This window comes from Macrobrachium rosenbergii, chromosome 34, assembly GCF_040412425.1.
Source record: "Macrobrachium rosenbergii isolate ZJJX-2024 chromosome 34, ASM4041242v1, whole genome shotgun sequence".
Taxonomy (NCBI): Eukaryota; Metazoa; Arthropoda; class Malacostraca; order Decapoda; family Palaemonidae; genus Macrobrachium; species Macrobrachium rosenbergii.
Window position 1 is genome coordinate 6468825 of NC_089774.1, and position 12028 is coordinate 6480852.

At 38.4% G+C, this 12028-nt stretch overlaps 1 protein-coding gene across 1 annotated transcript; it reads right to left on the minus strand.

Moving 5' to 3' along the window:
• Window positions 1-2786: 2786 nt before the first annotated feature.
• Zmynd10 (zinc finger MYND-type containing 10) lies at window positions 2787-10206 on the minus strand. Its single transcript, XM_067133519.1, has 7 exons — window positions 10007-10206; window positions 5781-5889; window positions 4959-5072; window positions 4554-4740; window positions 3848-4416; window positions 3335-3573; window positions 2787-2973 (listed from the first exon to the last, which is right to left on the minus strand). Exons 1-7 carry the CDS (start codon window positions 10102-10104, stop codon window positions 2880-2882), a joined length of 1410 nt encoding a protein of 469 aa, XP_066989620.1. The 5' UTR covers window positions 10105-10206; the 3' UTR covers window positions 2787-2879.
• Between the last annotated feature and the right edge of the window lie 1822 nt (window positions 10207-12028).

Consider the following 12028-nt stretch of genomic DNA (forward strand, 5'->3'; position numbering starts at 1 on the left):
TTTGACTTTTGCTGACGTTGACGTTTGTTATCTCTCTCTCCTCTCTCTCTCTCTCTCTCTCTCTCTCTCTGTTACACAATCCACTCTTAGGGGCTTATTAGTAATAACAAGGTACTCAGGAAGACTTTTTTTGTGCTTGAATGCGCATCCTGCTTGTCACTATAAACATCTAGACCTCACTATCTATTCAAGTTTTCGTGACACGCTTGGGACATTCTGCCACTCCCAGCAGACTCCTTAGGCCTATGGCAAGGTGTAGTGACTGTCATGCACTGGGTGGGGGGGGAGTATATGCTCAAGTGCTATCTGGTGCTCCAAAGTGGTCATTCATTGGAGTGGTATCCATGAGGCTTAATAAATCAGTGAGGTAATAGTTAATAGACCAGATTTCTCTCTTATTTATAATATTTAATGTATATATATATATATATATATATATATATATATATATATATATATATATATATCACCTCTAACTTATGCTATATAATATAAACCCAATACATTTGCTCAGCTGAGAAAGAGATTGAATTTATCAACAAAAACGCTTGATGGCGTCTTAGGCCTAATTGGAATCCACTGCCTCTCGCACCAAACCTCTCTGCTATGTAACTACAGGGAACGTAGCTAAAACTCCGAAGAGTGACCATACTGGTAACCCCAGACAGCATTTGAGCATATACTCCCCCGTGTGACCGTTACCTTTACTTCTCACAGGGGCTAAAAGGAGTCTGACGGGAGTGGTAAGATGTCGGAATGCTGACACGACAACTTAAATAAAGAGACGGTGAATCAGCTCTCGATGTCTACAGTTATTGATTTAGCTCTTGAGAGATTGAAAATAAACCTTCCTAAAACAAATTAGACATAATTATTCGAGGAAGGCGTCAATTGATTCCTGTTCAGGAGAAACGGTCTATAATTATGCTGTTCACGGAATACTGACTAGACTGACTGGATCGTCTAAAAAAAAAAAAAAAAAACATGAAACGTAAACAAAGCAACGATCGCTATCAGCCTATGGTTTAAAACTCGGCCTTAGATGGTTTTACAATCTCTTGTATTGTCTCTGTTCTAAAACTAAGAACTCTCGAATAAATTGAATGCCAGTTTATGATATTACCCAAGAAAAGTATAAGAAGCTTTCTGAGAAGATTACCGTGCAGAATATTAAACAAATACCATAGAGAACGTTTGAATCTGTTTTCTAAAAATGGCGTAATCCTGCTTCTGATGGATTTGAAAAAAGCCTTTTAGGAAACGCCGCTACTCTTACCAGTTGGCTCAGTGATGCTCTGCTCACAGTTCTAAGAACTGCGGATAAAATAAACAGTTTGCTGAATAAGCTAAAAGATGTGAATTTATTCTCAGAAAAGGAATGAAAGGAGTTTTATGCTACCGGATCTCAACCGGGAATTCTATCTATAAGTCAGTCCATAGACCCATTAGTTTTATTTTGTTTTTTATTAAAACTTCTACTAAAGAAGTTTGATATAAATTTCTTATACCTGAGACTGAGGAGCAGTGTGGCTCAGTGGTAGAGCTCTGAGCTGATTTTGTGAGGCTATTTTACAGCTCACCCAGGCCATGCAGCTATAACTGGGTACTAACAGCTGTAACTGGGTACTATAGCAATTTAGCTGAGAGTCAAAGGTGGCAGGGAAAAGACTCAAAATATCCTATTCCAAAATCCTGTGGCCTAGCGAACACCTCTTTCCCTAGAGGACTTATTGCCAATGCCATTCAGTGGTTTGGGACTGATTGTGACTTTTTGACACTGTCTTGGGGTACTGGATAGGATGGACCAAGCTGGGCCGTCCTGAAAGGACCTAAATAAGGTGTGGATGGAAATAAGTCCTAGAATAAAGTCGTTAAGCTTGAAAGTCCTGGAATAAATTTGTTAATCTTGAAAGTCCTAGAATAAAGTTGTTAAATTTGAAAGTCCTAGAATAAAGTTGTTAAATTTGAAAGTCCTAGAATAAAGTTGTTAAGCTTGAAAGTCCTGGAATTAAAGTTGTTAAGACTGAAAGTCCTAGAATAAAGTATTAAGCTTGAAAGTCCTAGAGCAAAGTTGTTAAGCTTGAAAGTCCTAGAATAAACTAGTTAAATTTGAAAGTCCTAGAATAAAGTAGTTAAGCTTGAAAGTCCTAGAATAAAGCTGTCAAGCTTGAAAGTCCTGGAATTAAAGTTGTTAAGCTTGAAAGTCCTAGAATAAACTAGTTAAATTTGAAAGTCCTAGAATAAAGTAGTTAAGCTTGAAAGTCCTAGAATAAAGCTGTCAAGCTTGAAAGTCCTAGAATTAAAGTTGTTAAGCTTGAAAGTCCTAGAATAAAGCTGTCAAGCTTGAAAGTCCTAGAATAAAGCTGTCAAGCTTGAAAGTCCTAGAATAAACTAGTTAAATTTGAAAGTCCTAGAATAAAGCTGTTAAGCTTGAAAGTCCTAGAACAAAATGGTTAAACTTCAACACCTCAAGAAAGATCAATCAGTCATTCATTACACCTCTCTTGCATTGGTATGCCCCATCCGGTACTTTCAAGGCAGTCTGATATATTGGGCCAGTGGTTTCCACTCCAGTTATTTCTCTTATTTTTGCACTGTTTTGTATCTGGGTACTTTCATTGATGAGACAGTTCAGTTACCCTTGCACAGATGTAATAAATCTGAGACTACCATAAGAGCACAGGGTGAAAATTTTGACCTGGGTACAGAGTAATAACCTCCACCTATTCACCCTTTTATAAAAAATTTCAAGAGTTAGGAGGAATTAAGAATTTCCACAGACATAAATATTGTAGTCGTTTATTTTTCAGGGACATCTTGTGTACGCGTATCCTTCATCGGCATCATTACCAGAGTCTCACAGTTCCTTTCTCTTTGATCTACTCTATAACATTGGTCTCGCCCTTTGAGGGAACAGCGCTAATGACATCGCACAGGGATTGGTGGGTTGGCCAGTGCTTCACCTGACATTCTCTGCAAAGAGAAACAATGACTGAAACTTTAAAATGAACAAATTCACCAGAAAATGATGATATGAACTTGTAATAATGTGACTATCATTACTGAATGAGGTTACCAGTTGTGTGTGATTATTGCCGCAGTGATAAGTGTCGAAACCTAACCTGAAATGGTGAGGGTCACACAATGGACAATTTCACTAACATTCATCAATATCCTTTTGCCTGTTTCTGAAATATCCTAGTGGCATACACACAGACATGAAGTGAATACAACAAGAAGAAGAAGAAGAAGAAGAAGAAGAAGAAGAAGAGGGCGAATAAGTAGAAGTAGAAGTAGAAGAAGAAGAAGAAGAAGAAGAAGCAGCAGCTCTTACCTACGGCAGTACCACTGCATTCGACAGCGTGAGCATCTGCGCCCGGCTGGACTCCCACAGACAGCGCAAACTGGAATGTCCGGAAGAAGAGCTTCCAGGGCCTCAAGGTTCCAGGCAGCGGACATGCTGGTGGCAAGGGTGCTTAACGACCCCTGGCTTGGCGAAAGACATCTTGGGGCCAAGATCTGGAAGAGTTCTTGCCAGCGACCTGTCCAATGGCTGACGACTCCATCGCCAAGCTGTTTGAAAGATAGAATATGCTTGCTTTATGCACTCATGAAAATAGAATTTCTGAGAGAAATAGTTAACACTTTTTGCCTAGTATAGTAATCTCAGAACTTACAGTATATCAAAACAGTGTAGTGCAGCAGGCAGTGAGTCATGGTGAAGCTTCAGGTCTAACAGACTAGAGGCTAAGCTCAATTATCAATATGACAAAATAGGAACAGACATGTCATTACTGAAACTTGCAACAGTCTGGTGCAAGCAGAAATGTCTAATGTGTAAACCAACCTGTCTGACAGTGGTAACCAAAGGTGGCTGCCTGGCTTGCTGTGGTGTGGTAAGAGCTAGAGCAGACAGCCATTTTGCAAATGGCTCCAGAACTGGTAGATGAGACAACACCGCTTCATTGAGTTTCCCTTGGATCTTCAGCAGAGCCGCTCGCCTTCCCCGACTCAGCTCGTACATAGATAAAGTTTCTTGGTCCATCAGGAGGGTGTAGAGTGTGACCCATATTTGCCCCTCAATGCGGTTGACGGGACCAGATGACTCAGTTACCTTTTCTGGAACCCACTGGCCATCCTGGAAATCATATGCAGTGTCTTTGTGGATTGTTTTCCACGGCGTTAGCTGGAGCAACGTTGCCAGAAGCTGGGGAACGTCGTGTGTCTGCAGGAGACTTGTCATGGCACACAGGGGAAGCTTAGACCTACATGCCGTAAGAAGCTGGATCACAGCCACACTTCGGCAGGCAAGAGCCATACCCAGACGATTCTTTTCGCCAGACACTTCACCCTGGATTGTGTTTACAGTTTCTTCACCACTTTCAGCACTTTTGCAGTTACTCTGGGCGCCCTCAGCTTGAGAAATAGAAGATAAATATATAATGATTATTCTTACGGTATACTCAGAACTTAGTATCATCATTTAGCATGAAACACTCTACTGGAGTACCAGTTTTCAATAATGACCAAGAGAAACTTGCTTTTTATCTTACCTACTTTAAAGGCTTCTTCAGGAGTATATGGAGGTCCTTCATGATACTGCACGTAACTGGTTAGAAATGTTAGCTGCCTCACACAGTAATCAATTATGTCCAGGACAAGGGCATCCAAGACCTCTGCTGATTCTTCATGGAACACCAAGGACTCCAGGATGGTCAGAGCTGCTGATTCGGTCTGTAACTGTTTCAGGAAAAACAATGGTGTTAAGATCTTTCATCTTCCGATCAACCTAATGTTCTCTTTCTGTATGATTGTGGAATGGTGTCTTTTAGAGCATTATTGGTGTTGATACTCATCTGTTTAAAAATGTGTAATGTATCTTTGTTGTTAGTTAATTTGGTTTTACTATCTAACAACAGTCATATAGTTACTGACAACACCATTCATTTTCTACATACCACCAACATGAGAGGTAGAGATGAGGCAGGAGGGGTTCCATGCTTCCAGACAAGTGGGAGGAGGTGAAGACGCCAAGATTCTCCCATGAGCAGATGCCATATTGTCACCAGACCCTGTAACAGATGATTAAGTCTACAGTCAAAGCGCCAAAGGTTATTATTCCTGTATGGGGAAACTTGACTCCAGACCTGGACCCCAAGTATATCCCAAATCTATCAGAGCAAGATTACATGACTCTTGCTCTGCTGGTGTTCCCCCTCATCATGGCCTGTTGCTAGTACAATATTTTGTTTGCAAGGCAGCATCATTAATCCTGTTCTTCACCCTGATTTCTTAGGCAGGCTTGGGCTTGGAACAAGTGTGTAAATTCTCAAGGCAGATATTTAGGTTCTGTATTGGAAGGTCAAGCAATGTTGGGTTAGTTGCTACTTGGATTAGTGATCTCTGTGAATGCTAGGTCATTAAACTGTACTTTGCAATACTCCTGAACTTTTGTACTGTGAAAATAGACAGCATTAGCTTTGCTCAGTTCTTGGTTAAGAGATCACCAATGAAAACTGGGTGCTTTTGGTAAAAACACTTCAAGGGATCATCAATGAAAACTGGATGGTTTTGGTACAAACGCTTCAAGGATCACCAACGAAAACTGGGTGCTTTTGGTACAAACACTTCCAGGACTGTGGGAATATGGCTATGAGACTAGAGAAGCTATTAAAAGACTTTAGAAGGTTTGAAGCAAACAGCACTGGTTCACAGCAATCCCACTGAAAGACAACAGAGTGGGTGTGTGCGACAGGCAGAAATTGTTAGTCAGTGAGTACCTTATTATGCAGTGTGATACTTCTCTGCACGTACTCTTCCCTCCTCTGTGACGTCTCCAGGCCAACTTCCACGCTGAGTTGTATAAGGCGGCAGCTTTGTTTGACCCACCTGGAAGATAGACGTAGGCAGTCACAAATTTGCAGTGGTTGAAGAAGTTGTTGGACCAATCCTCCTTTATGGAAATGAAGTGTGGGTGTTGAATACAAAGAAGGCAAGAGTGAAAGAATTTGTTTAAGATCTGTTTGCTTTGCATATGTGGGCTGAGAAAAGTTGAAAGAACTGGAAATGTGAAGACAAGAAAGAGAAATGCAATATAAATGTGAAAGGATAAATCAAGGTGTTTGGGGTGGTTTGGTCACAAGGAGAGAATGGGAGAAGAAGAAAGCAATGAGTGAGACCATGAAAGTGTTGGCTGGTTTTGGGAGTGGAAGAGGCGCTGGAATAGATTAAAGTGCAGTAAATTCAGGAAGTGACAAAATACGTAGAGTATAAGATAGGTTTTCTTCGTGTGAAATGAGGCTGACAAACTACTCATGAGCCTTTGGTGTACTTTTATACATGAAATGGCTGATGTGACAGTTTTCTGCACATATGTATGTGTATATGTGTCAATGAAATTTGGTACATTAAGTTACAAGGAATAATGACTTGTGAGTTTTTTGGGACACCTGCGGTAATAGCACAGGAAGACACCAGCTAAAATAATACCTGAACAATCAGTAAGACATCAAGAAGAATTCTGCATTGGCTGCTTGAAATGATTTCAGATCAAGCAGAAGAAAGCCTGAAGCACAAACACTGAAAGCAAAGAGAGAGAGAGAGAGAGAGAGAGAGAGAGAGAGAGAGAGAGAGAGAGAGAGAGAGAGAGAGTGACGAAAATAACACAATCAAAACAAAAAGCAAGCAAGAAATCTAAGAACCATGATATCAAGGAGAAGAAGAAGAAGAATCTCAAACACAACTCTCGTATTTGAACTGAATCGCCCTCTTCCCACGCTGTCAACATTTGTATTATCTACGGCGCAGGAGGGCTTGAAAGGAACTCTCGGCCACCTATACCGTGTATTTATGGGGTGCTGTTTCAAGGCGAGACTATAACGGTACCTCTCCATGTTTGCCTGGGGGAAATTTTTCACCCGTTTGTTTTTCGAGTATTGCTCTCAAATCCTTAGTGTGTGACCCCGTGTTTGCACGTCCAGCGTCCCCACGCCCACGCTGGAAGGTGAGTGATTGTGGGTCAATGTATTTTTAGTTCTCTGTAAAAGAAAACTATTGTGCCAGCTTTATCTGCCTATAGGCACTTTTTTCTGGTCGCACTTTTTCTGTCCGCCCTCAGATCTTAAAAACTGCTGAGGCTAGAGGGCTGCAAATTGGTATGATGATCATCAACCCTCCAGGCATCAAACATACCAAATTGCAGCTCTCTAGCCTCAGTAGTTTTTATTTTTATTTAAGGTTAAAGTTAGCCATAATCGTGCGTCTGGCAACGATATAGGCCAGGCAACCACTGGGCCGTGGTTAAAGTTTCATGGGCCGTGGCTCATACAACATTATACAAGACCACTGAAAGACAGATCTATTTAGGGTGGCCTCGATTATACGATGTGGCAGCTGTACAGAAAACTTGATTGTGCCGAAGAAACTACGGCGCATTTTTTACTTCTTAAGAAACTGGAATGAAATGTAAAGAATTACTCTTAGAAATATGGTGGCCATTCGTTCCTTTATTCATGTTCCGAATGTGGTTTAAGTTCCAGTGAGTTATCATATGTTAATTTTTCGGGACAAAAATACTTCCCGTGGCTAATCAGACCTCATTGTCACCCACTGCCACGCGTTTAAAATTTCCAAGGTCTGTGGAAAATTTTAATTGAAGCATGTGTATTATTTTTATTATTATTATTATTATTATTATTATTATTATTATTATTATTATTATTATTTATTATTATTACACACTAGACATATAACATATGGCATGGCATCATGGCACGGTAGAGAAAATTTAAATAAGTAGCTGATCAGGATGTGTAAGGTACATCTGGGTGAAGGAAAGATTCCGAAAAGTTGGATTAGACAAATAATTGTCCCTTAGTATAATAGTAAAGTTGATAGAAGAGACTGTAAGAAGTATAAGGTTATAATGATAGTATACAAGGAAAAGTATGGTGGGATTTTTATTGAGAAAGTGAGACAGATGACTGATGGCTTTATAGAGCAAGAGTAGTGTGGGCTTAAATACAGAAGAGAGATTATCTAGACAAAATGTGAGAAGCTTGAAAGTAAAAGTAAAAGTTATAAGGGGTGGTAGGATAATGTTGTAGGAGCGGGAGATCTCAGCTGAAATAACACCTGAATAATCAGTAAGACATCAAAACAATTCTGCAATGGCTGCTTGGAATAACTTCAGATCAAGTTTGAAAGTTTGCTATACATCAGGCACAAGCGCTGAAAGCAGAGAGAGAGAGAGAGAGAGAGAGAGAGAGAGAGAGAGAGAGAGAGAGAGAGAGAGAAGGACGTACAAAAATACCTGTGGAACTGTTCTGCACCGAGAGAGAGAGAGAGAGAGAGAGAGAGAAAGAGAGAGCTATTTCAGTACCAAGGCCACAGGGAAGGTGGAGAAAGTTCACTCTGTACTATCAGAGCGTGTTTGCGCTCCCTACGCAGTTATTACTGCGTACTTCTTTACGACCTGCAGGGGGCTGGATAGATTTTCCCCTTCTAGGAATGAGCCCACTCTCTCTCTCTCTCTCTCTCTCTCTCTCTCTCTCTCTTTCTCTCTCTCTCTCTCTTCACCTCTGACATTCACTGGAACCCTCTAGATCTTTAAAGATAAAAATATTTATCTCTGACATTTCAAACTAATATAAATAAATATATATATAAAGAGAGAGAGAGAGAGAGAGAGAGAGAGAGAGAGAGAGAGAGGCTACCTTCCAATCCTTTACAAAACATTTTTGGCATGAGATTGTATGCCTTAGATGTACCTAGAACATTCAACACTACAACTTTGAAAGAGGGTCTACTACCTATGTAATAATAATAATAATAATAATAATAATAATAATAATAATAATAATAATAATAATAATAATAAGTTGCTTACTATCAAGATGAAAGTGAGGAAAAATTAGAAGGTGTAGAGAAACTTCTGTCGAGCAAAGGGAATGGAAAATAGAAGAGAATAGGAGAAAGAAACTTGGAGGAGGTTTAGAATAAGAATGGAGAAAGTATGGCAAAATGAAAGGCACTGGTGAAAGCAGACATAGAATTATGCACAGAAGGTATGGTCATGAACTGAGAATGGGAGAAAGGACCATTCTCTCTCTCTCTTTTTACAGGTACTATTTCAGTCACTGTCCTAGTAAGCTCAAAGGGAGATTCTACCGGACTTTGCAGCTTCCAACAGGCCACCTCTTCTCACATCATTCAACGTCTACTTCAAACCTTCCACTGCCAAACCTTGGAACTCTCTCCCTACTTCTGTTCTCTCCTGACTCTCGTTAATCCATCTTTTCTTCAAGCCTGGGCTAGAAAACGGCGCTAGGTTGCCAGACGCTGATTTGGGGCCGAATGGTATGGTCTAGCAACCTCACTCCAAGAGTCAGTGCTTATAATTTTGGGACTCAGATTGGAGGGGTAGTGGGCCACAATGTCACCCTAAATATACTAGAAGGGTATTTGGTCAAACTGGAGAATTCATACACAAATATACACAACATACACACAATCATGTACGTATAAAATGGATATTATGTGTATACACATTTATACATTATTATTATTATTATTATTATTATTATTATTATTACACAAATACATACGTACAATCATATACATATATAATGAATCATACATGCATACATATGTATACATTATTATTATTACCTTAAATCATACATACATATATGCATACATACATACAAGCATGTACGTATATAATGAATCATACGTGCATACAATATTATTATTATTATTATTATTATTATTATTGTTATCATTATTATTATTATTATTAATTAACATAAATGAGCGTATACGAAGCAGACACAAAAACAACCTCACAACACTGCAAAAACGTGTATATTCACAAAAGAAAACAACTTCAAAAACACTTCCAGAAATGCGTATGTTTACCAAAACAAAACAAACTGCGTCTCAGTGACAGGACAATTACCCCGCCGTTGCCATGGTTACGGGGACGCCAAACACACTCCTACCTCACCTCTCTGTAAACATGCCTTCAATCGGGATGCACTCCAGATTCTCCACATAATTATCGATCTCGAAGGGCTTCAGCAAAGTGCCACAGACACTCGCCATGAAATGGGAGATAGATTCAGTAATTTAAGAGATGAAGAAAGTGATTTAGAACGGTTTTGCAACGGGCGGGGGTGGGCGGGTACACTCACGAAAGCTGAAACCGAAATGATGAATGTTATTCATACATGGCAACTGTGATGTCTTGTAGTTGCTAGTTAGGAAAAATAATGTTTTTATCTCATAAGTATGTATAGATATCATTTATTGTAATCTAGTATGCACACATACAAACATACAAAGGTCTTCTCCATAAGAAGAGATCACAGGGAGACCTCCATTTCACATACACACACACACACACACATACACACACACAAAATTGATAAATAATTAACAGAACCAAAATGTTTTATGAAAAGTACTGGATTAGGACTAAAAAATGCAATAACTTTCGTTCCTAACTTTGCTTATAGATTATAAAAGATTTCTTGAAACAAAATAATATTTTGTTATTATTGATATTAGGGACCAATCACTTCTATGCTACATTTCGCTCATGAAAACAGAAAAATAAAATTAAATAATTTTTAATAAGCAATTTAATAAAATATTTTTGTCACATACACAATGACATTTCTTTATATTCACAAATATTAAGCCACAAATTTCGTTTAATATCCAATTCACTCTACCCCGGGAGTAACGTTCATCCCAGGGGGGGTTATAAGTGATAGAGATTCGTCACCAGTGGGATTCAAACAGCTGATTAGTTTAGAAGCAACAAACGTACAATGACTTTTAACCACTGAGCCACCGAGAGAGGTAATAAGGTAGGTTGGTGACTATATTTATCAGTAAATTTTGCAGTGTTGTGTAAAAAAATAAAAAGGAATTTACCTTAAATCTTTTCAAAACTGATTTCATGAACTCAAGCTCGACATAGTAAGTTAAACAATTGGTACCTTTTTTCATTCATTGTGGCAAGAATCTAAAATATGGGGCATATAATATATTTACCATTTTTTAATGTTCTCTCAACCTCTATTTTCAATACTTGTATAAATACGGTTTTGAAACAAAAATGAATCATTGAAAGACTTACACAAGCATGGTGGGCTTATAGGCCTAATTACTTTATGGTAAAGTTTCTTATATACTTGTAGAAAAATCTTACTATTAATGGGCGTATATAGGCTATATATTGCCTTACACAGTGTTTTTTTTAAAAATCCCTTGTAGTCATGATAACTAATTCGAATTTGGTACTAAATATGATAATTATTTCCAATAATGTTTATGATATTTAAAATTTTACCAGAAATATGGCATATGCGGAGTTACTCTTCGAATTTTGCTACATTTGTGAGTATATCAAAAACAAATGCATGTTCCTACAGGTTTTAAATGGCGTAAGAAGCCAGGTAGTTGACCTCTGGACCTCCTTAGAAACAAAAAATATCTTTCAACACTTTGATTAAGTTTAGGGTGCGAAATATAGTTTTCTATATTCATTATTACGTTTTCTTCCTGAATTTCATTGAGAACTGAAGTACTATTCATGTAGTCAGATATCTTTAGCAAAAAAGCTATTTCCCTTGAAAGATAATGGCGTCTGCGAAAATATTTATACTTAAACAAAAGACCCATCACAAAATTACGCCACTGTCTGTCACGTTTTCTCATATTGGTGTTGGTAGCCCGATGCGAATGTTTAAAGACGTCATTACCTTGATGCTGTCTATATATATATAGTTAGATTTTAAAAGAAGAAAAAAAACAGAAAGATTAGTCTCTTATCTCTTGTATATTGTATTTCATCAAGCCTGTTGCCAACTCTGATTCATATATTCATAGGCCTATATTAAGCCTCACTAGTCTATTCCTTTCAATATTTTGATCCATAAATATCTTACGTATATAGTTATATACATATACATGCAATTCTGATTTTAAACTTTATCAAAAGCATAACAACATTGTTTAT

Bases quoted from the DNA above. Each gene is read 5' to 3' on its own strand.
- Zmynd10 (XM_067133519.1), bottom strand. From the start codon at position 10,104: ATGGCGAGTGTCTGTGGCACTTTGCTGAAGCCCTTCGAGATCGATAAT. The intron at 5,073-5,780 runs GTACTCACTGAC...CATCTGTTACAG, and splicing joins GTATCACACTGCATAATAAG to GGTCTGGTGACAATATGGCA. The intron at 4,741-4,958 runs GTATGTAGAAAA...TTCCTGAAACAG, and splicing joins CTCTACCTCTCATGTTGGTG to TTACAGACCGAATCAGCAGC.